Source organism: Patagioenas fasciata, chromosome 2 (genome assembly GCF_037038585.1).
Source record: "Patagioenas fasciata isolate bPatFas1 chromosome 2, bPatFas1.hap1, whole genome shotgun sequence".
Classification (NCBI taxonomy): domain Eukaryota; kingdom Metazoa; phylum Chordata; class Aves; order Columbiformes; family Columbidae; genus Patagioenas; species Patagioenas fasciata.
In genome coordinates, this window is record NC_092521.1 from 39,480,586 (window position 1) to 39,506,699 (window position 26,114).

The following is a 26,114-nucleotide window of genomic DNA, read 5'->3' on the forward strand; positions in this document are numbered from 1 at the left end:
TTTGTTTATTGCTCCCCTGCCTGCAATGCCAGGATATAAAAATATACAGACAGTTGTATTTTAAAGGCTGACTTAATTTGTTCCCATTTTTATTTTATCTTTTGCTGCAGGGTGAAAATGAATGTTTGTTTGTTTGGAACACCACTTCTATTGCATTCCTATAGCATCTCATATATACTATCATATGCTGATAGTATATAAGTTCTGGAAAAGTGTGCAGCATGAAAAAATGACCACCCCTTCTATCCCTCCACATGTTACAATTCTTTTAAAGCTTTTAAAGATACTAAAAGTATTAAAAACCATCCGAGCTTTGCTTACTTTAGATAGAAAATCTCCAGAGAGACGTTACCTTGAAGTTCAGGCAGAAATTATCTGAGAAAGGGCAGACCACCAAGAACATGGGAGATGCGGCAACAAAAGAAAAAGTGAAACAGCATGTTTTCTGGTGTATTTAGCAAAGCAAACTACTGTAAATATTTTTCCAGTACTACGTCCTGACAGGAAGCTTACCAATGTTTGATGTGTTGTTGCTGAGCTCATTTACATAATTCTAACACAGAACAAAGAAGAAAAAACAAAAAAGATACGGCATTAGCTGTTCTGCTTCATAAAAACTCCCATCATGGCAGTATAACAATACTTCAGCTTGTAAAACTCTGCTGTGCATTAGTGATTGGAGAAATGTAGGGAGAAAACTGAGCTCATGACTCAGGGAAGAAAGGTAGACAAAAAGAAAAAGATAAATAATTTTAAAATTGGTGGTTTGCTGCATTTAGCATGTACAAACAGTATTTTCAAATGATTAAAGCGTGCGAGATCTACAAGGGTATTGTGCTAGATGATCTTTTGAGGTCCCTTTCAATCCCTAACATTCTGTGATTCTGTGATTCTGTGAATGGCAAAGAAATCAGAAGGATTTGAAGTCTTCACCTGTGTCACATCTTCCAAGGTTGTCACTACTGAGGTGACAGGTTTTTCAAAAAGATGCAATATAAACAAAAAGCAACAGATGTTCCTGCCAAGAGTTATTCCCCGTCTTCTTTTAGTGTGCTAACCAGCCCGGATTCAAAGGCTGGATCTTCTACACATGATGCCAAATGACTACAGACAGTCTCTATGCTGCAGTGATTGTGAACTCAGCTTCTGTCTCCTCCAGGTTCTGGGGAGAGGTGGCATGAAGTGTTCTCTGGGCTTGGACACAGCCTCTCGAATATAAAAAATAGGGAGATGTCGATTTTTGGCCACAGTCATGCTAGTAATGTTGGTGACACGTTTGGGGATTCACTGTGCTGAAATTCCTGATCACTTACCCCTGTTCATGCTGGTGGCCTGGATACTTACTGACTGGTCAGAACAAGTTGTGCGGAGCCAGTATCTGAGATACCGCTGCTGAGGGAAAGCCGCAGCCTGACAGCTCACTGTGTGGAAGTACCTTTAAGCCAATAATTTATTTTCAACACTGTGCATGCCCAGCAAAGCACTCTGTTGTTAAAAGCAAATTTCTGAAAATCATGTTCTGATGCCATTACTGAATTTGTACTATGCAAAATTTCCAATTAAAAAAAATCAAAGAGGACTAATTTGCAAAACCTCCTATAAACATGCAAGATTATTTCCTCAGTTTTTTTTCTTCTGCTCTAAAGTTGTAATCCTACAGATGTACTTTCTGCATTAACTTCAAAGAGAAGGAATGCACTACTACAAAGGGTTGTGTTTTTTTCCTTTTTTTTTTTCTCCCATATACACACAAAGCTGGGCATTCCTTAGAGTTAGATCCAAATAAATTTACTCAAGCTAATAGCAACATTCACTTACTTTGTTAGTTTAACGAGCATTCCTGAGCTAATTTGCCTATAATGTCTTTGCAAAACAACCTCAAAATGGTGTCAGCAGTTAAAGTAAAATGCTTCAAATACGGAGTGCATTTTATCACAGATGGCAAGAGTCTTCTAGTAAGGTTATTTATTCATTTTCAGGCATAAGCTACCTCTGGAACAGAGACAAATCTAAGTTATTTTTCATCGTCTTTTTAAGACAGTTGAAATGGATTTTTTTTTTTGCCTTCTTTACTCAGCAAACTGGATAAGAGGTCTAGCCCTTTAAATGCTGTTGTTCCAGTTTTAGAAGAGAGAGGCTATAAAAAGGGGGTGCTTCATTAAAATACCATAGCTGACACCTTTCAGAGGCACAGGAAAAGAATATTCACTGAGTAAGTAACACATTATAAATTATAATTGAGATTCAATTCTCCCAGGGAGAAGAGAAGGTAACTTGTCATTTGAAATGTTGTGAGTTTCTGAGAGTGGACTAGGAGTTTAAAGGGTATAATGATATCATTAAGAAATGCCCTTGCAAAGCAAGCAAAATTATACTGTGGTGTTTCTTGAAAACCACAGGAACTCTTTATTGTTCTGTCAGCAGCAGTTCAAAGAACTATGTGACCCCATTAGCATTCATTCAGGCATGTATAACAAATTGGAAGGGGGAAATTTCTTGAATAGTTAATTATATTTGGTGTGTTTGAATAGCTGATGCTGTTAACCATGTGGGCTCAGCCCCACAAAATGCACACCTTGACACCTGCTTTACCTAACAACTTTAATTATCTTATAATATTTAGAGGAGAAAGCAATATCAAAGGTAGAGAAAGAGCAGGGAGGAAGGGAAGAGGGAAAAAGCTAGATAATGGCCAGCTGATTTGTTTGCCGTGGCTGAATTGATCTAGTTCTCACAGTAGTTCTGCTATGAGAAGAAATTGTTATTGGATGACCAGAAGTCCCTTTGAATCAACATATCAATGGCAGGGACTGGGTAGGAATATGTAGGGTGATACATTATAAGTTTAAACAAGAATCTTGCAGGGGTAGGAATATGTAGGGTGATACATTATAAGTTTAAACAAGAATCTTGCAGAGAAACAGAGTTTCAGTTTCAAAAAGACGCAGCTCTTCCGGCCTAATTATGTATTTATTTCTGTGTGAAAAGCTGTGGCCTTCTTCCTGAAAATGCTGACTTTTCATAGAAAAGCTTGATTGCAGAGATTCTCCCACAGTATCTGTCCAGGACTACAGTTCAACTTTTTTCTGCTTCTTTAGTCCTTTGTGAGTTCCATTGTCCAACTGGATCTTCTACACATGATGTCAAATGACTACAGACAGTCTCTATGCTGCAGTGATTGTGAACTCAGCTTCTGCAAAGACAGTGGCCAGCAAGAGAAACTGAGGTTTGCCTTGTTAGTTTTAAGTGCATATATTTTCCTTTTGACAAAAAAATGCTTGGAAGTTGTCTGAAAAGATGGAGGATTGGGGTTTTTTTTGCATAGTAGATGATTAACTTTTTCTTTTTTTAATTTTGGAGAGTCTGAGTAGTAAATATTGTCTCCCATGTCAGCAGAAAACCCACTCATAGATTAATTAAGTCCAAAGCTTTATCTGTACCAATTAATTAATTTCAGTTACAGTCCAGATTCAGGAATCCTTATCTCTTTAGGACTGTCCTCTCGCAGTTTTATTCACACTTAGCCATAAGTTTGATAAATTATTTCAAATGATACGATAAAGGAAAACACCATGACCAGGAGGTTAACGCTGTCTGTGCTATACTGAGGACATATTATTTCCTGACAAATTTTTAAATTCAGGTTCTCCATACTTGTTAAAGGAGACAAACAAAGTCAGGATTGCCAGTGGGACTCTGTGAAACATCACACAGAAATAGAGTAGGATGCTCTGTAACTACTGCAGATGTCTATTCATATGAGCCTTCTCAGCAACCCATCAGAAACCATCTCTTTCAGACATTGAGCACATGTGCTACTGAGCGCACTTCTACTAATTCAAAGCTGCTTTTAAATTCTCTTGGAAAATATAAGAATTAAATTTATATAACCCTATAAGCCTAGGCAAGCTTTAATTCTATTTTCCGTTTATTAAAAGTTCTGCTGTTATCCTCTGTAATTCTTAAACAGTAATAAGTATTTTGCTCCACACACATAAATTAATGTTTCTACCTTTTTTTCCTGGAAAAATGTCAATTTGATTACATTCTAAATGTATCTACTATTTGAAAAATATTTGTGTTGTAATTGTATTTGTGTTAGCTGTGCTTTTTCATAGCTGCATTTTCATTGCATATAAATTGGAGCTGATCAGAAAGCCACCTCTGAAATGGAAATTATTTTTAATTACACTTTGGCCATGCTTTGGACTGGTTTTACAGTACCCAGTTTGAAACAGTGGGAACATGCTCAGAGTGAAAAGCAGAATGCCCATCCAAATGGTCTAATACATGTCTAGCAGAGAGGGATGTAAAACACATCCTGGAAGAGTTGTAGGAAGGTTTGAATTACAGGGCAGTACAGCTACTGAAGGAATTTCTACTGAAATCCTTTTTTCCTCAGAAAATTTCCATTTGTCAAAATCAAAGCTTAGCGGGGGGCAAGGGGTAGAGAGGAAGGGAAATTTTCACTTGAAGTTTTCACCTTTCCTCAGAAGACTGTGAAGTTTGAGATGTTTCAGGTTGACATTTTTGCGTCAAGGAACCCCTGCTATTCAGGAATGTGTGTTTCAAGTGTTAAACTCTACACAGTTAAGAAGAGACATAAAAATGTTTGATAACAAAGTGTGTCAAGATCACTAGACAAAAATTCTAATTATTGTGCAAGATTTCCAAGAAGTGCTCTGCTCTTGAGGGATGTTTTCTGCAAGTAAGGAAAACTATGAACTGGAAAGTCACTTCCTGCCAAGGTGTGACAGGGGGGTAATTGCAGCCTCCATCAAGGCAATGGCAAAAGTCCCATTCACATTAGTTGGGACTTCACCTCAAACTTACTGAACGCACTGCAGTATCTTTTGACCATATTGATCCCCACCTTGTGAGGAAACTGTAGGCTGCGATGAGGTGTCCCTTCATGTCACTACTCCTATGTCTTTCTGGTCTAGTTTTGTATGTGCAATCCCTTTGATATTTTTGCATAATTGCTTTATATATTTCTCATAGCAAGAAGGTTTCTGTAGTAAATACTTTCTTCAGGAAGCTTTCACTCAGTTTGCATGCTAAAAAGGAAAAGGCTTTTGGGGTTGTAAAAGAAGTTAAATGGTTTAAAAGAAGTTAAATGGTTATCACAGATGCATCACTCCTGAAGTTCTATGGAATTAATGAGAACAAGGATAACGTAAATTAATGCAAGTACATTTGGCCACATTCACATTTTATAAGAGAAAGAAATGTTCCTGGTATAACATGAGCTACTTATGCATATGTTGGTGGGAAGGTTCAAGCATGACTGGTGTCAGCTCTAGCTGCTGCTTTACCGGCTACCAGTAAGAAACAGCTACTTTCTGCTGCTGTAGTCAGAGTTATTGCAATAAACTTTTCTGTTTTCTTGTCAGGGCTTAAAGAGTAATTGCTTTCTGTCTGACTCTTACTGGCAAGTTGATATGACCTCTACCAAAATGTAATAACTGGCATTAGAAAAAGACTTTCCACTTAACATACCCAGCCTCTAGGGCTGTCCACATTGCAGCTTATCCTTTACTCACAGCCAAAAGCAACTAACAAACATGGCTGGGCTAATCAATTCTGCTAAGAAGTTAATTTAAATTTTCAAGTGACAAATGTGATTCTACAGACTACTACGCTATTCTTTTCCCTTGTTCCAGTTAACTCCTTAGAGATGATAGGCACACAATGAACACAGACCTCCTCTTGAAGAGAGCAAAGTCTGTTTATCTACCTTTATTTTACATATAATGAGTCAATTACTTTTCCCATTTCCTAAAATTTTAAAGACACTTTCACTGACATCTCAGAGAGTACTCACTCTATATATCACCACAGCTGCTGGAGACAGATAGCATGAGTGCTTCTAAAATGATTCAAACTGACCTTCTTTCGATGGATACTAAGTGCTCAGCATTAGCTGTGGGTTCATGTTCAGCAGTTCAACGCAGGTGTCTAACATGGAGCACATTCTAATATTGAAGAAAATTAGCTAGAGAAGAGATCTGGGAACTTTTGAGTCAGCATTTAATGGAAAACTTGGTATGCTTTCTATGTGAATATATTGGAAATGGTTTCATCTAAATATCTGTAATTACACAAACTTACATTTCATACAAATAGTGGATTTGAAATCAACAAAGTTTTTTTTGCTACAGATGTTTGAGAAAGCCCTTTGCATCTTATAGCATCTGCTAAATTGTGGTCTGCAGCCATTTTCCAGGTGCTGAATGTCATTAAATCTTGAAGTTGTCACTTTTCAGAAACAGTTAAGTAATTCTTACTGAAGGACTTCTCTTGTCTGCTGTCTTCACAGACCAGATTTGTCCCCCTCTGTAGGTAAACCATGTTTATCTTGTTTAATCTTGTCTCTATGAACATAAGCTTGAGTTATTAGCAGGTTTTCTGGAGTAATTTGCAGGGGCTCTAGTTTGGGAAGCTACAACATGCCTTTTGGACATATCAACAAGCTATGATTATGACACAAGATCATCCTGGTTTTATACTCTGAGGAAATTGTCTGCCTTCTGGTAGGCCACTACTAAAGAAGCTGTTGTACATCCTCAAGAACACAGCCTAAAATATCCACTTCTGTTCATTTTTTTCTCCTAAGAAAGGTAATGAGAAGGCTTTTGCACAAAATGAAAAATCTAAAGATGTCCTTAATTTCTTACAAGTCTTTCAATCTTGGACATAAACCGAAACAAAGCACCAACAATCCGTCTTGAAGTAGATTTCTTTCTAACAGCAGAAAAGCAAGAGGACTGATTGATTCTCCCCTGCCATAAATCAGCATTACCCCACAGATCACAGTATCACAGTATCACAGTATGTTTGGGATTGGAACGGACCTCAAAAGATCATCTAGTCCAATCCGCCTGCTGGAACAGGAACGCCTAGGTGAGGTCGCACAGGAACATGTCCAGGCGGGCTTTGAATGTCTCCAGGGAAGGAGACTCCACAACCTCCCTGGGCAGCCTCTTCCAGTGTTCTGTCACACTCACTGAGAAGAAGCTTTTTCTCAAATTTAAGTGGAACCTCTTGTGTTCCAGCTTGATCCCATTACCCCTTGTCCTATCATTGTTTGCCACTGAGAAGAGCCTGGCTCCATCCTTGTGGCACTCACCCTTTATATATTTATAAACATTAATAAGGTCACCGCTCAGTCTCCTCTTCTCCAAACTAAAGAGAACCCAGCTGCCTCAGCCTTTCTTCATAAGGGAGGTGCTCCACTCCCTTAATCATCTTTGTTGCACTACACTGGACCCTCTCCAGCAGTTCCCTGTCCTTCTTGAACTGAGGGGCCCAGAACTGGACACAATATTCCAGATGTGGTCTCATCAGGGTGGAGTAGAGGGAAAGGAGGACCTCTCTCGATCTGCTGACCACCCCCCTTGTAATACACCCGAGGATGCCATTGGCCTTCCTGGCCACAAGGGCACAGTGCTGGCTCATAGTCATCCTGTTGTCCACCAGGACTCTCAGGTCCCTTTCCCATACACTGCTCTCTAATATGTAATTTCCCAGCCTATACTGGAACCTGGGGTTGTTCCTGCCCAGATGCAGGACTCTACACTTTCCCTTGTTAAATTTCATCAGGTTATTCCCCGCCCAACTCTCCAGCCTGTCCAGGTCTCACTGGATGGCAGCACAGCCTTCTGGCGTGTCAGCCACTCCTCCCAGCTTAGTGTCATCAGCAAACTTGTTGATAGTACACTCAATTCCCTCGTCCAAATCGTTAATGAATATATTGAATAATATTGGCCCCAGTACTGATCCCTGAGGCACTCCACTAGATACTGGCCTCCAACTAGACTCCGCATCATTGACTACCACTCTCTGGCTTCTCTCCTTAAGCCAGTTTGCAACCCACCTCACTACTCTATTGTCTAGACCACACCTCCTCAACTTAGCTGTGAGAATGCTGTGGGAGACTGTGTCGAAGGCTTTACTGAAGTCAAGGTAGACCACATCCACTGCTCTGCCATCATCCATCCACCTCGTTACATTCTCATAAAAGGCTATGAGGTTGGTCAAGCATGACTTACTCTTGGTAAAGCCATGATGACTGCCCCTAATAACCCTCTTATCCTTGATACGCCTTGAGATGGCACCAAGGACAAGCTGTTCCATTACTTTCCCAGGGACAGAGGTGAGGCTGACCGGTCTATAATTACCTGGGTCCTCCTTCTTGCCCTTTTTGAAGACTGGAGTGACATTTGCTTTCCTCCAGTCCTTTTTTTTTTACTTATCCTTGTCCAAGTCAGTGTATACATGTGTCTATATATGGTTTTACTTGCCTGGTTTCTATTACTGAGCAGTTGATCTGTTCTGCCTTCAGTAGGCAATGACAGAGAGCTCTCTGTCTTTCTGCTATATGATCTGTTATAAATACCTGATGAGACATAAAAGCATCATAGGATATTTATAGCATAGATAGACTTCTCCCTCCACTACAGATTTCTACAGAAACGCTGAGTTTGACCTAGTCTCTTCAGAATGCTCTGCATGTGTTAAGTTCTCAATTGTCACTCACTTGAAACTTTCAAGTAACAGCAGCTTCATGTTCAGAAAACCTACAGAAAGACTAGCAGTATCTTATACTCACTGTTTAAGGCATCTCAGAGCCTGCATCCTTCGTGTGACTCATAAAGAGTTCAACTGGAAGCACTAAGTCCAAGAGATCACACCTGCCATAGGTTTCAGAGTACAGATGTGTTTAAACAAGGAGAGAAGAGTCAGTTCCTTGCTCCAGGATCTGAGCTGGTGAAGGAAAAACCGGGCTTGCACAAGGATTGCTCAGGCTCTGTTTAGATCCCCAGTTTGCCCATAACAAAGATTCAGACATACCCATTAACCCAGGTCATACTGATCTGAAATGTTGTTCCATTATCTCAGCTTGATTTCAACTCGGAAAAAGCAAGAACTGATAACAATTAAGAAAGAAATCAAGTGCTCATAATGAAATGGAATGTTAAATATTTTGATTTTCCAGATGAAAAATCTTGAAACAAACATATTTCCAGAGTTTTCCAGAGAATTTTGGAAACATATATCACTGTAATACTTCTATTCTGAAAAAAAATGACATTGTTACAGAAAAACTGTTTTTCACTGGAAAACTCTCATCAGCTCTAAAAGCTCATATTTCTTGCTAAGACTTTTAAAAACAAATACACAATCAAATCACACTTTTGCCATAATATTGGACTACACTTTTTTTCCTACAAACTCTAGATTCTAGTCTGCACTTTGAGTGTATTTTATGCTTTAGCTCTTCCTACTGAAGCACAACAGGAAATATATTTGCTCATATAAGCTAGTGTCAAGAGACAAGTAATCTACTGCTATAATTTAACTGACATTAGATTTCTCAATCCCACATAATTACAGTAGGAGGAAATTTAAAAAAAATAATTTAAAAATCTATTTTAAGTTATTGAAATGTGTTGTTCATATTAAAGATAAAACACTTCACATAATTCTAAACGGGCTGAATTTTCCCTAATGTGGTATTTCATCCCAGGTTTCAAAGTGGGATAACCTCCAATAGTGTCCAAACTAATCTCATAGCTTGATTACCTGACCTGATCTCAGCATTGATGCTATTCTGGACAAATGTACCTTAAATACTTTTCTAATAGAAGCTGATACAAGTTTCCTGTATTTGAATAATTTTTTCAGATTAATTTTACCAGTACTGGTATCTGATTAAGATGTTCTTAAGTCAAACATCATTGATTTCCTTTCATTGCCCTCTCCTCCCAGGAATACCAGTTTCCAAATACACTGGGTGATGATAAACTGAAGATAATTTTTAAAAACTAAACAGCTTTAATGGATATCCTAATGGACATTATTGGTCATAACTTTTGCCAGGCTACTACCAATGAAAATCGGGGGACAAATCCCTGTTTATCAACCTTGGTTGTTCCCTGTTGTTACTGCTATTTGCTGCAAGGATCATGAAATTTGAATCAAAGCCCACTTGAACTTTAAAGATCATCCCTGAAGCGATTCATCATTGCCATGAAGTAGCCATAGTGATTTTTTAAATAGTCACTGTCCTTGCAAATATGAGTAGAATTGCATGTTACATAATTATTAAAGGAAAAAAAAAAAAAAGCATGTGGCCAGGATATGACCAGGCACAACCAGACCTTGTGGTTTTGGAAAATTGCTGGATGCTGTTGGAGAAGCTGCTTATTTCAACTCAGAGTACTTGCTGGGAGAATTTCTAAATTGATATGTGCATGCATATGAACAAACTGCAGTATGTAGCTCTGGTGTTGCATAAGGTTGAAGCAAATAGTGGTTCTCTGTATTCATTGGTAGGAGCACCCTGAAATCAAAAGTCATGTCTGGAGGCAAAGCAACTACCTCCTCTGAGCAAAAAACACCCAGGCTATCTTCACTGTGACACACTTCAGCCCTGATTTCCATGTTTATTATAGGCCAATAGCAAACATCTCACATACTAAGAAGTGACTATTTTTTACATGTTTTACCTGCTTCACAATTGCAACATGTGTTTCTTACCTTTGCCATTAAACTCTGATGTTTCTAAGCTGTTATGCAAAATGCCAAAAGATCAGTCTCTGGTTAACTCAAAACGCACTTAAGTTTTGTCTGCCACTATAGGATAAGATCAGCATGACACACAACTTCACAGAAGAAGAGAACAGAGGGGAGAAATATGCTGTGAAGGGGAAAAGCTGTGCTCATTAAAAGAATAAGGATCAGAAGTCAAAACTCATCAAGTTATTGGCAAAATAGATTGGTGTTATATACATCTCTTTCCCCACCTTTCCATTCTTTAATGTGTTAAAACTCAAAAGATCAGTGAAGTCTAGGAAGGAGTATGGTTCAAGCTCAAAGCATACAGTAGCAATTGCCGTGTGATAAAAGAGCAGAGCTCCTTAAACAGAGAAGGTTTAGGCACTAAAACCAGACTTGTCCTGGTGCTGCTATGACAAGATGAGAGTCACCCTACTGTATAAGTATCTGCTTAGTCTATGAACAACTGTTATTTAAAGTGGAGTCATAAGGCTCCTTTTAGGTCATTAAATAACTGAGAAACAGAGTAGGTGCCCTGTTGAATTATAATGAACTGTCTTGTGTGATGCAGAATATACTGAAATCCAAACAGAAAGAAAAGTAGTATTGAGCAAAATGTGCTTTCAGCCATGTGGTGATATACTTCATCTCCCTGAGTGTTTACAGACTTTGCAGTATTTGGAACTGAGCAACCTACGTAATAGCAGCATACTAATCTCTGCAGCTAAGTCTATTAGATTTGACTAGTGTAGGCCTTTCAACCAGGATAAATTAACATATGCACCCATGCAATGTTTGTTCTATGAACTTAGTCACAATGCACTGCAGCAGCAATTTGAGAAAAACAAAATTGAACACAAATGAAAAAAAAAAAAATCTGCCAATATGTTAATTGGTTTAAAGCAATTTGAAAGTAAGAAAAAAACACCCAATGCAGAAATTTAGATTATTAAGTATACTACTGCTTCTTTTTTATTTCAGAATGTATTTCAGAAAGTGATGGTCTGAGATACTAAATCAGACAAGAGCCTAACAAAGCCATTGGAAAATGGTTCAGCTATGGCATTAGAATCACTGTTACACAGAGGCTAGAGGTTCCTGGCTCAGACACCAACATGTGAACATATGAGTTCAACACCACTTGAAATTGTAAGAGGCAATTATTTTCCTTCCATCCACTTCACTATACTTACACAGGACTTAAAATGACCCAAAATCTCTTATTAGAAAGGAGGACTGGAATATCTGTGTAATCTTCCTACCTGACCATCTGCACATGCATAATGCCTTGGCTGTGAGAAATAACAAGGAACTAAAACAATCTTGTTTTTTTTCAGACATCATTGTCTCCTAAGAGTAGAACCTGACTTTTTCACTTTCAGTGAGCTCTAATGCAACTCATATTGTGACTTCTCTTTTTCTGTACATAGGTCTTGCCTTCATTTCCATTACATTTTACATAAATTTTACATTAGGATAATGGTAGTTGTTTGAAAATAATAATAGAATAAAGTCTTAATGAAGGTACTTCAACAGCAATGATGAGAGACAAAAAAACCCCCACACCTCTAAAAAAACCCTACCAACATTGTTTGCTAAATATGTGCTTTGTAAGCATGAACGATTTGCTTCTATACCTAGTATATCCCTAGTACAGCATTTACAACTCTTACAACTCATCAAGCCTGCCAGTGGTTAGAAAAGTCTGGGACACATTATCGCAATTTGTACTTTTTAGAGAGACAGTTACATTTCTACTTATCATGAAGAAGATGACAGTAATGTGACTTTCAATACGAAATGAAATGCCCACCCACCAACAAGAGAGGCAACTTCCTTAAATTGTCCAGCACAGGATGTCAGGCTAATTACACCATCATAAGACCAGCTTTGGTACTTCCATGTTTTCGTACTTCCAGAAATAAACTGTTGCCAACAACTGCAAATAAACTGGGGGCTCCCTCCAGGTAATGGGGATGTTGAGGAACAGCCTGTGAACAGGCACAGTATGGGAAAATGTCTTTGAAAGGAGTAACTTGCTTTTCCACCACTCAAAGCTGGACCTGCAGTAAAGTAGACATGTCCCCTCATTCTCATGCAGTGCTGTGGCCAGAAACCAGATGGGATGAAGGCTGGACTGGCCTCTTACTGTAGAGGTGGAAGAGCAAAGTTTAGACAGGCACAAGAACACCTTACTGGAGTTTGATTTCTTTACAAATGTCACTTGGCTTTCTCTTCCTTCTGACCGTAGGGTATTTTTGAACCACAGAATGTTATTCTGTGAAGGAACGCAGACAAAGTGATAGTAGCAGCAGGAGAAGATAAAGTATTGGCCTAAAAACTAATTGTGCAGCTTGACTTTCTAATTTGTTAGAATAGATGAAAAACCGCCACAAAGGGGAACTACTGGCAGATTTTTCTACCTCATTTTTGAATAATATAAAATAGAGATAATCATGATCTAATTGTAAACAATTTGTTAGAAAAAATTAGTTGAACAAATTGTTCTTTCTAGTATATGAGATAAAGTTAAGACACACCCACCACAGGGAAGGTTATTCCTGAGATATTTATGGCTGCAGGATACCTGAAAAGTACTAAAAATAAAATGGAAAAACAAGAACTTATAAAATCTCTCCTATGGAGTTAGATGAAACATGATGCTTGAGCAACCTGGTCTAAGATTAAGTCAGTCCTGCTTTGAGTAGGAATTTGGACAAGATGATCTCCAGAGGTCCTTCCAACCTAAATAGTCCCTGGGTTCTGTCAAATGCCCACATTAATAAGGTTGTGTCAGACTACTTCAAACCTAAAAATCCATCTCAGGTCTAGCAGAAGAGATGGGCTCAGACTCTAGTGGAAAGAACTGAAGTTCTCTTTGAGCACAACAGCCTACCTTCATCCTCAGGTGGCCTCATCAGGCCCAAGCTACCTTGGCCTCACTTTCCACCTAACTCCCTAACAGCAGGCAGTTTTATCTTGCTCCTATTTATTTGCAAGCACCAACTGGATGTGCAGCCCCTGAACAACCTGAACCATGATGTAACAGGATCCTGTGTGACAAATTAAGGCAGTCAGAATGAGGGCACGACAGGGAGCCCGTCCTGCCTCTTCCTCATTTCCTTCTGACTCAAATGCATCCGCCTGAACACAGCAGCACGTTTCCATCTGCTGAGGGAACTGGTCTCTTCTCCTGCTACCCTCCCTCTGCATACAGATGTGCTTGCATGTGGACTGCGCACTCCAGAAGGCAGACACCACTGGATTTTAATCTCTCTGAATTCTCTGACGGATTAAACCTCAAATCTCTAACTGTCCTTCTTAATGCTGCAGTAAGTAACACACATACTGGTTGTGCTGATTTACAGCTGAAATAAAAGTGAAAGACTTTCAAAATGAAACATGAAAATCAATCTATGCTGCAGGAAAATGGGACACTAAACCATTCTGGATTATTTTCTCTTATCACCTTTCACCCTGCTCAGTGCCTGATGAAGCAAAAATCACTGTCTGCAGCAATAAAAATTGCAGGTACATGTATTACCCTCCACCTACCTGTAACCCTTCAATGGCCAGTTTGAGGATAGACGGTGTAAGCTTGGAGGCTTGCTTGAAGGAGAAGTTGCTCCAATCTATAATTAGAATGAAGCCATTTATCTGAAGCTCTTGATCTTCGATGAGCACTTCCAGGGACAGTAGGATAGCCCGAAGGATATCTATGAAGGAGTTCCTAATGCCAAAACAGAAAAGAAGAAAAAAATCAGTGATTGCAATTATCTTCAAACCTCAAGATACTCAGTTTTGCTGTGGATGGGGCATGAACAAGGGACGGGGAATTATTCTGATAGAATTCTTTTAAAAAGAAAGTTGTTTCAGAGGTGTCACTAAAGTGCTCCTGCTCTGAAACTCACATTACTCTGTTTGATGTGGTAAGTCCTGCTCACTGGTGGATAGAATAAACCCTGAATTTTGATTCTTCTGGCATTGCTTACAATAGACTTTAGTTAAGCTACTTTGGGAAAATATCACTCTGTGGTGAAGTGAAACACATTTAGTCTATCAGTTTAAATCCCTGCTCCTTTGGATATACGGTGCTATTTTTCTCCCTTCTTTTCTGCCTATTATAAAGAGGAAAATCAGAAAAGGAAATAAATCTCTATGATATTAATACAAATAGTATGGTTACAACTAGGGCCCCTGGCTTCCTGCTGGAGTGGAGGGAATTATCCAAGGCTTTGCACAATGAAGTCTGACTGTTGCCTTATTTCAGTGAACCAAATGCAACATAGAAAATAGCTGCATCCTCTCAAAATAGGAACTCTTTATTAATTACCAGCTACCAATAGGCTAGCTGCAAGGCTTCCCTCAGCTCTGGCAAAATAATTAGAAACCTTGGGGGCCCTGAAGGAGATAGCAAGTGACAGAAGAAAATGTTTAAATGTTTTCTTTAATGTGAAAGTCTGTACTGAGAAGCCTGGGCCTCTCTCTAATTCCATCTTATGCATTTTACAAAAGTGGGAGTTAGATACTTCAATGACTTATTCCATATTTATACCTGAGTAAGGTGAATCAGGCCATCTCATCAGCTGTCTTTCCCACTAAGGTGATCTACCAATAACAGATTATTTTAGTGAGCAACAAACAAGGAAAGATTCTGAAAGTACAGCTTGAACTTTTGTAAAATGAAGTTGTAACGTACTGTTATTGCAGTCTGCTTTACCTCTGTATAATTTTCAAATTTTGATGAAGCCTGAAGTCTATTACACAATGTTCTGCTGCAGAGATTTTAATTTAATCCTTTTCTGCCATTTTCTTCGATTTAAAACAAGTCATCTAAGCCTAGAAGAGTGTTGTTTCAAATTCTGCCTGAGAGAAAAAACCTATGTGCAGTCAAAACAAACTGTTCTACAATCAAGACCTCTGCTCCTGAAAGGCAGCAACACATGATAAATTTCTCTTAGAAGTAAATGCTGAAATGTTTTCTTATTCTTTCTCTTTTCTCTCAGCAGGTTTTGAGTGGAAATGCACTTTCCTTGCTCTGAAGACACGGTCCCTTGAAAAAGCTGTTTCTGCACTGCGTGTCTCTGCCTAAATTAGAAGCTTCCCTGAAGTATAATTGCTGAGGCAACTCACAAGACACAGAGCTTAAAGATGTTTAACTTTGTTGCTGGTGGGTAACAAACTAGCCCTCCCTCATTTGCAGCAACAGGGCAACCTTGACCTTTCCAAATCGTATGGGGAAGCTGTGTTAAACAGACAAATGGAAGGAGTACTTTCCTTAGCAACGTAAGGTGAAGGCATACCGATTGGATTGGCAACTGGTATTTATTTTCAGTCTAAATTTATTTCAAAAAACTGTGATATTAATATACTACCCACTGCCCAGCTGAAACGGGTGACTACAGCAACATGAAATTACTACATTTTCAGTGATGAAAAAGGCAATTGCACCCCTAGACCAGATCTACTTACTATATACCTACATTGGTCTACCCTAGCACCCCTATTCAAGAGGATCAGCCTTCCGTAAGAACTGTGCCATGGAAGGTCTGAGATGTGCAGTGTCTCCAAAAGTGTCCTCAGACACATACCAGCCTTCTCTGCTCTCTGGTCAGTGTCAACACAGAATGGCATCATCATTCATAGATGGGCTTTCTGGCTAGACTGAGAAAGATGGATTTAACCCCATATTTGCAAATCTTAAAATGAACTGAAAACTTACTATTAATGAAGATGTGAAAATAAGGTTACATTATGATCAGAAAGTTTTCATCCTTTATTTTTGGGAATAAGTTTTCTTAATAGAAGATGCAAACTCATATTATTGATCCTGCTACCTCCGGTGCTTTTAAAGGCTGTGTAATGATTCAGTACAGCTGTATGGAAATGGTGTATATAAGGCATCTCCTATAATCACTGAAACTCTAAATTACAATTAAATATTACATTTCACTGAGCAAACCCTTCCTCTCAGACCCTATCCTTAGGAATTCCAATCTTTGTTTAGGTGTCTATATAAACTACCAGGTTATCAAGCAATTTCTCACCTGTACTTCCCACAGAAATTATTTGTCTTGGAGATAAGGCACCCAGATTTTATAGTGTGTAACTAATCTGGTTGTCCCCTGTCCAGATCCCTCCCCACCTCTATGTATTTGCAGTTTTGAGTCATGGTGTAGGAAATAACTCCAAGGGAACACAAAGACGTTTTTCAGACAAGTACAAGGAGACATGTAAGCAGTGCACAAGTCCTCCAGGTGGGCTCTTTGCAGGCACATTGTTTTGTGAATGCAGGGTGTGGAGAGAAATCAGAGAGAGTGCCACTTGAGGCTGAAGTGCTCTGCTCCCTAATCTTGAAGCTTTGAGACAAATCATTCAGCTGTGTGACTGATTTGCATCCAAACAATATTCTATGCATGAACACAGAACCACTTTCTATTAGTCCATCTCTTTTGTTCCTTTGCTTAATGTTCCCTGCCCTCCTCCAACTCCCCTCTACACCAGTTTAAACCCCTCACAAAGAAAAATGTGAAATAAATTACTATTATACAACGGGAAATGTGTAAGATGCTGTAAGGATTCAGCATGGAGCCTACTGAAGTGAGCCACTAATGAGTTACAAAAGATTTGCACAAGGCCCAGAAACACAAGAAGGAGGAGGCAGAGTGCCTATCATCTGCCTTGGCTGAATGGAAAGGTACCACAAAAAAGGCTCTCCAAATATCCTTTGGAAAATGGAAAGTTAGCCTAACAGAAGCTAGTGGTAAGGAACAATAAGGTAAAACAAAAATGAAGACCGTTTAGCTGAGGGATTTGATGAGGAGATTAGCCAAAGGCATAACATGAAAATAAATAAGAAGAAATTACTTAATTATAAGAGGCGTAAGCAGGATGTGGGAGAATCAAAAGGCTCAGTGGAGTACCAGGGTGCAATGGGAACAATTTAAGGGGATAGAGACATTGCAGGGAAATTAAATGGTCTATTTGCATGTCTCTGCCACCAGTCATTTTGAAGAGACACAAGGATAATAAAGCTGAGGCACTGTTGGAAAATAAGGGGTCAAATAAGATACGCTGCAAGAAAGTGATACATTTTGGAGAAGATCGCATCAGTAAAGGCTTTTGACATTGCTGTCTCTGAACAGTTAAGCACAGGCTCTCGTTTAGGCATGCCAGTGAACTGGATTACTCAGACAGTTAGAAGTATGAATGTGCAGAAGTACTGACAGCTGAAGCCATTAAGATTGTCTGGTAGTATCAAAAACAAGATGTCACCAAAAATCCTAACTGTCCTGCAAGGCAGCAGGCTAACAAAGTTTGGACCAGTGTCATTATCTTGGCAGTCGCAGACCACTCAGTTTAACATCCCTGAGTTAGTATGTGGTAAGAGCCTCTCTCCTGTAATACTTAAAAGGTGGCTTAGTTAAATGCAAATGCAGATTAGAGGGATTTCTCTACTTGTTAAAAGACAGCTCAGGATACAAAATCAATGATTTTATCACCTTTTAAATGTAACAAAGAAGTGAACTTACAATACCATCATATTTAATATAAGCTAACAAAAGACTGAGAAATATAAATATAGTTTCACTGAGTCTGTTTGAACACCTTAGACCAGAAGAAAGTACAGTACATCTCACAAAAAAGCTATGGCCAAGGCTGAATAACATTTAGCAAGCTGTAAACATGACATAGATACAAATCAGGTAGGAGGCCACATCTTGCTTTTTCCCTCCTCACACAGTAAATCATCAACAGAGAGCAGAAACCCACGCTTAGCTTCTAACAGGGGGAGAGCTGGCACTGCCCTGCAAGGATTCCCATTGGGAGTAACATGCAGAAGAAGAAGCAGAAAGAAGAAAGACCAGAAAAACATGTTCAGGTTGGCCCAAATTATTCGAGCTACTCAAAGCTGAAGAAGCTGTAAGAAAAGGCTTAGAAAGGGAGACGTTAACAACAAGCAGAACGACACTGGTGAAGGAGCGAGAACCCCGCAAGGAACATTTTTAATTGCTCCCACATGCAGCCAAGGAACAGTGTTAATGGAAAAGCCCCTGGAATCCAGTCAGCATCGAGTTTTGAACACGTATTCATAGGTCATACTGAGTCATTTATTTCAGTAGATTAAATTTTCTTTCCTGCTCATGAGGTAAGGGTAATGGGAGTCAGTCCAACCACTGCAAGATCTGATCTTCACATTCTATGACCTTATGGTGAGGAAAGCCCCTCATATGAATGCCGAGCAATGCCAGGCAGCCTTTGGCTGAAGAATAACCAGGAAGAATAACAGGAAAACAAAGAATTGTGAAAAAAACCATGGTGGCTCACTTGACTCATCCTGCATCAGAGAAGATGAGCAGTCAAAAAGGGACCTCACAGCTGACTCACACACTGAAAAGAGGTTGTTTGTCTCATCTGTCTGAGGTCTGAATAGTGCATATGTGCTTAGAAATTAGCAAGGCTTGTCTACGATTCACATAGAAAATGGGTTGCATTCACAGAAAATGTTCACAACAAATATTTTGACCAGCCGTGGGTAACTTTCTTTGTAGAACAATTCAAAACTATTTAAACTTGTTAGCTGCAAAAATATGAATCATTCACTAGCACACAAACTGGATAAATTCTTATACAACAATCTGAGTTTTCTTTCCTGTTTTGCAGGGTACCAACTCTTTCCTTGTCATGCTTAAGTTACAGATTTATTTATTTATTTTTAAATTCCCTGTAGAAACAACATATGCAGATAAAACTCCTACTGAGTAAAACATAGGTTGCATTAAATCAATATCATAGCTCCAAATTATTCTTCTGTCACATCCAGTGTAGCTACATTTGGCTGTTCCAGTATGTCAGGTTCAGACAGGCATCATTCCTGTTTTGTAATGAAAAAACAGCAAGATTTTCTCTGCAGCATCTGTGCAAGTCTATAAATAGAATTCCAAAGTAACTTTACATCCAGGATAACAGAATGGTAGATAAGTGTACTGATTTTTTTTTTTTGGAAATAGTCCAACAGAGCACTGGGTACAAATAATAAAACAGACTAAGCTGAGACCTGACTGTATTCAACAAGATCAGAAATCCACTGCTTAGCTTATAACTGAATGGAGGTCAGTCCCCCACAGGTATCTGGCTGGCTTTGTATTCCTGCTTGGAGTGAGCTGAAAGCCTCTGTCATTGCCAGTAGGGGAGAGATGTACCAGCCTGCAGAAAGAAACTACATTGGTTTATTCTTTTAACATGCAAAAATTGCCTCTCAGTGGCTTTCTTAAAGATACAAAAATATTCCTCATGCTATGTTTTTGCTTGAGGTTCTTCTATATATAAGTATTATGAGGTTTTTTGCTGTTACTTTCCACTTCAATTGAACTCCATAGCAACCAATAGTCCTTGAATTACATGCTCCACATTCAAGTCTGTGTTAGGAATCTCCTCCTACATACACTCATTCATATTGTGGGCACCCTTATCAAATGAATACTTTGTCCCTGATGTTGAACGTGCAAGAAGCCTTTCTTATATGTAATTTGGCTGGAAAACAGGGACCTTCACAGCCTCTGTGCTTGGGGAGGGCAAGTGCAGGTGGGGGGTGATCTTTGGGCACCTGGTGGGACCAGCTTCCATCTGAGACCTACCCACGGGAGCGGGAAGGTGACATGTGATCTTCCTTTTGCCTCAGCTCAGGGACACATTACACCATCTAGCAGGGAATCAGTCCAAGATAAAGCTCCTGAGAGCTCAAAGAATCCCTCCCTGAACTCTCCAGAAACTTGATCCCAAATGGAGCTGGCAATCAATTGCAACCTGGCCCAGCACAAGCCCATGAGACACACGAGGAGTCCACTTGGGTGCAGCAGGGTGGCTAGCATTGGGCTGAAGGTTCAGCTGGGCTCCATGCAGAGCCCTCAGCATCACACAAGGTGAAGCCTCCCAGGAACAGCGTGCAGCTCTGCTTTGCAGCCCACTGCTGAAAGGAAAGGCCAGAACCAAATCTCAGGTGCAACATGACTGTTCCTCTAGCTGTGGATTTGTTTTATTCCTTCAGGAGGCAGTATTTCTGAGCTACACACTGATGGTTTTCTTCCCTTTTTAGTACCCAGAGAAATGTCATGCTTGCACACTGTGCAAATTTCTCTGTTGAGAAGGAATAAGTGACAATCACAAGCAATGTGTTATGATAGTGTGGAAATTACTAGAAGTCCTACAGTACAACCCCTAAATGCAATCAATAAATCAATATTACACAGCCACTGCAGTAATTTGCCTGGATACTCTCAAATAAAAAGTCCCATGAGAGGAGCATGGGGAAGATGGGCAAAGAGCACGTTCTAGCATGAGGATGGTCATGGAGTCTGTGGTGGTTTCAGGTTAGTGGTCTCCACTGTTAGTGGCATGTGGGAACAGATTGATGGTCACAGCTCAGGATACTGTTTAAGACGTAGTTTTTAATCTATCATGACCTCACCGATACTGTTCCATCAAAGCACAGCTGTACTAATAATGAACAAAATGAATGCTGGTACATGAATGGCTTATGGTTAGCAGCATTAGGATTGATGACCTCTGTTGTTTTATTCTATTCTGTGTGATTGTATAGTCTTTTCTCATTCCCTCTTGGCAATGCAATCCGTCCTTACATCACACTAAGCTATTTGCTCAATTTCTTGCATCATTGCATTCCATAAGTAAGTTTTCCATTACAGAAAGGGAAAGGATTTTCTTATGAACATTACAAAGCTACTGTTTAATCACAGAAAGCAATTATACAGGTCCTTTGTTCTGTTATTAGAAGAAGGTACAAACGGCATCACCAGTTCAGTCTGCCTGCTTGTATATTTTCTCTATATGATTCACTGTATCTCCTCTAGCTATAACTCTGCTGCATTTTCACCATCTATTTGAAATAGCCCTGGACTTTTTGCTCCCTTCTGATGCAATTACCTCACTTTTTCAGAATATTGATGAATTCCCTTCATTGCTCTTTTACTTTTGGACAGTTATATTTTTTTACATCCCCTTCTCTTTCAAATAATACAATGTAAAATGAATTCAGTATTCAAGGTGAATTTGGAATATTAGCATACATGAAAGAATATGTTATCTTTTCCTATTTATTCTCCATCTCATTTTTAATGCAGCCTAACATCTAATTAACTTTTCTGACCAACATTGCACAATAACTACACTTCTTAATTGTGCTGTCCATAATGACCTGATGTTTTTCTTAAAAGGTTAAAAGTAATTGAAAACCCAGAAGAAACTGGATAGAGTTAAGAGAGGATAAAGGACCTGCATACAAGATGTGGCCACATATTAAAATCCAGCATGTTCTGGCAGTGCACTTCGACTTCTTTGCATAATAAATGCTGCTTTTCTAGGTCATTCTAGAGTTTTCCACAATTTTTGCTAATCTTCACTAACCTACACAACTTTCCATTTACTTTTTTATCACATCACTACTTACCTCACCTACTCTGCCAAAAGAATACTACTGCTGGGGAGAATGATAACATGGAAGGTACATTTGATTCTACAGGCTGAAAAAAATCACAACAAATCATAGGAAAACTGGAAAATCACGTGAGGCCAGATGGTCAGAAGCAGATTGCATCAGGTTCAAGAAATCATGATCTATCCAGCCGGAAGATCAGAACTAAGGCACTTGTGGTGAAAAGCCACAGTAAACTGAGACTGTGAAGGTGACAGCTGTGCAGTATTATGTCCTTAACAGAAGTGTAACACAAAGAAGAAAATGAAAAATACAAGATCCTAGTGGACTTTATTAAGTCAGTGTGACATCTTCCTTGGCTTGTGTGAAATTAATTTACACACAGAGACAAACTGCTGCAGACCCTGCAGCAGTGGCATGACTGGAAATAGTTCCCATGAAGATGGTGGAAAGCGGCCTGTGTATCTTCATTGGTAAGACCATCCTGTGGTAGTAATGTATATCTCCACATAAAGACTTATAAAGTGGGTTTGATATCACCAGATAGTATAATGGAGAACCAGAGAGACCACATTTTATTTCTTTCAGGAGGAATGAAAGAGTAAAGCAGAGAAGGTATGGACAGTGAGCAGCAATGCCACCAAAGAAAGCAAAGAAATAATTTGCAAAGAAAGCAATCAGAAATATCACAGTCTCTAGACTTACAACTTCTCTCCAGCAAAAGTGGCATTTTAACTGCCAGAATATAGATGAAGATATAAAAATGATCATGCTTTTGAAAAGCTTGGAGAAGCTCATTGGTCCCTATGCCTGTCTGTTGGAGACCATATTAGGGTTTTGCTAGAACAGCAAGAAGAGTCTGATGAAGCCATGTGGGATGTCACTACCGGTTTTGCGTCTGTCTGAGATGGAGTTAATCTTCCCCGCAGCAGCCCTCACACTGCTGTGCTTTGTATCGGTAGCTAGAAAGGTGTTGATAACACACCAGTGTTTCGGCTGCTGCTCAGCAGTGCTCGCACAGCATCAAGGCTGCCTCTCCAACATTCCCCCTCTCCCCCAGTGCTCGCTGGGAGCGAGCAAGATCTTGTGAAGGGATGCAGTTGGGACAGCTGACCCAAACTGACTAAAGGAATATTCCATGCCACATGATGCCTGCTCAGCAATAAAAGCTAAAAAAAAAAAAAGGAGGGGTGGGTGGGCATTTGTCATTATGACATTTGTCTTCTGGAGCAACCATAATGCATATTGAAACCCTACTTTCCAGAAAGTGGCTGGACGTTCCCTGCTGATGGGAAGCAGAAACAAAAATCTTTTGTTTTATTTTACTTCCACATGTGACCTTTGCTTTCGCTTTATTAAATTGCCCTTATCTTGATTCACAAGTTTTTTCCATCTTATTTCCTTGCTCTCCCATCCTGCAGAGGAGGGGAGTAATAGGGCAGCTTTTGTGGGCACCTGGTATCCAGCCAAGGTCAATCACCAAAGGCAAATAGTCAAAGCTGAACCTCTCAGGGATATTGGAAAAGAGGTTATCAAGATATGAGAAAAAGAAGTGGCAAAAAATAGAAATGCAAGTAAGTCTTAGTAAATACCTAAAATGGCTATTAAATCAGTCAAATAAGCATATACCTGTGCTTTTGCCTGTACTTGAGTCTGGGCAGTGAAAGTGATAGATGATAAAAAGATGTACAAAAGTGATGCCAATCATAAAAAGGGTTATAAATTATTTTAGTTGGAAACCTTCAGGGCCAATAAAAGACAAACATGAAAATATTCTAACCCTTTCTTACAAGCAAAGGAAAAGATGTGTCAAGCATTATATATCAAAGAGGTTTCATACTGAAAAAATAGGCAACTTTGATATAGCTGACAAGATGGAGGAACTTGATATTATTGATGTAGAAATGATCACTAGAGAACTCAAAACAGATGCTATGAAGATTCATAAGACAGTAGTCTATGAAAATCAACTGCAGATCTCTTCAGCAATAATGATGAAGAAAATTTGCTATAATGATTCAAATAAGCAGGGGAGAAGGACCAGGAAAAAAAAAATGAACCTAGTGAACCTGTGTATATTTATGAAATAGAGAAGATGGTTAAAAGCATATGGGATCATGATGCTGCCAGCCACAAAGAAACTGCTTTGCCCAGTTATGCTGAAAAGGATATGCTGTGCTCAAGAATGCTCAAGAAAAATAAGCAGTTTTCACCCTATCCACTTCTAAGTCGATCATATTTCACGCAACACTGTTGAAGGAAGTGAAGAAATGAATAGCAACACCCATTCCCCCAAATAAAGCAGATTTTTTTCCCCAGAAATCCATTAAAAGTATATACGAGAGATATCTGTAGACTTTACGGAATCCTTAATGAGAAAAAAAAAAACCAACATTATATAATCCAACCAACTATGAGGAGTCTGGTAAAATGTTACCAGTGGAATTAGAAAAAGGTATGTCTTCTTGCTCACATTTTCCAGGTTTGTCTCAGACTTCATTAGGTGTCAGACCTCCTGTGTGGAAAACCACTGACAGAAGTTGCTTTTGGGAGAGCTGGATTCCACTGACACATGACTCCTCAATATGTCAATCAACCAAAGACTGATAAACAAATTAATTTTATAAGTAGCTAGTAGTAAACAAAGGTATGGAAGGCACCCTCAGTCAGAATCATAACACACTGTAAGAGAAACCTTGGGAACCAGGGTTGGATTTTCTTCTATAGGCAGCCCATTTAGAAATATGATAGTATTTGACTGACTTTCTCAAAACAGATGAAGTAATTATGGAACAAAAATACTAAAATGTAGGTTGCAAACTGAAAATTAGAAAAAGTCAGCATTACAGTTGTTCTCAAAATGTCCCCTGTGTAGTATCAGTGGACAAAATAGGCTATAATAAATGTTTGAGTATGATTTCTTATGCAATAATCACCCAAGGAAAAACTAAACATATTTTAAATTGCAAGGCCAGTACTTCATAATTTTTGTGTACTTCATTTTCTGTGAATGCAGTGGCTCAGTACTTAATTTTCCTATTTAAAAATCAAAACCAAAACCACAACAACAATCAAAACAAAACAAAACAAAAAAACCCCAGCCAATCTACCTGAAGCATTTAATCAATACTTTATTTGTATTTCATTGTCAGGATTTGAAACCCTATATTTCTGTAATAAACTCTGCCTTTTAACTAAGATTAGTAATTTCATTATCTAGCACCACTAAGGCTTTTTCCTGGATGGGATGGGATATATCTTCCTTGTCATGTTGACAGCAATGGTATGTAGTAACTGCTTAAGCTGAGATCCCAAAGAAGGCAGAAATAGGATCCTTGAGCCTTGTATTGAATTCATAGTAATGGTGAAAGGAAGCGGGCCTGCTTTCCTCCATTCCTCTGAAGCCAATACAATTTTTTAGTACATGTCAATTCCCAACAGGGTACAGATTAGTGTTGCAGGTGCAGTGTGGCCCTTGCTTTGGAATATTAATGCTATGTTATTATTTTGGCAGATCATCGAATTTTCTCAGGAATTGCCAGTGAAAAACAATTTAAGTGATTTATAAATTATTACAATTCAGTTGAGTTGAAAACTCTATTTCATGTGAATTGCAATGTTAGGAATTCTGAAAGAAAAGTTTCCTGAATTTATTATCACACAAGTTATCAGCAACTTCCTAAATCACTCTAACCTGTCTAGAGTAGAGTATACTTATATGTGTGGATATTTAATCTCTGCCTTCTGGCAACCACTGTTTCAGGGTTTGTTGTTTCTGGGGGAAAGGGTTGTTTTAGGTTTCCTAAAGGACTGAAAACTGTGCATTGATGATTTCATGTTTTATACTCTTTTATTTTTGTTTGTATTGCTTTTTATTGTGAAGCTTATATAATTAATTCATTTTTTTCCACAATAATAATAGTAATTCTCACATAGTCAATACAGAGAATTACTGAAGAAATTTGGTTAACTGAAGTCGCTGCTCATTCAATTATAAATTACTACTAATGGAGAAACATATGTAACAAGTAAGTACGGAAAATAATAGTCAAAATTTTTGTGCTTTTGAACTCAATGCACAATGACATCCTGCCAGACCCCA

The 26,114-nt window shown here is 38.9% G+C and overlaps 1 protein-coding gene across 1 annotated transcript in view; it reads right to left on the reverse strand.

Moving 5' to 3' along the window:
* The window catches only part of CLVS1 (clavesin 1), a 105,540-nt gene that overhangs the window by 54,041 nt on the left and 25,385 nt on the right, over window positions 1-26,114 (reverse strand). The window contains exon 3 of the mRNA XM_065832057.2: window positions 14,116-14,290. Within this exon, the coding sequence (XP_065688129.1) occupies window positions 14,116-14,290 (175 nt within the window). The remainder of the gene's footprint in view (window positions 1-14,115; window positions 14,291-26,114) is intronic.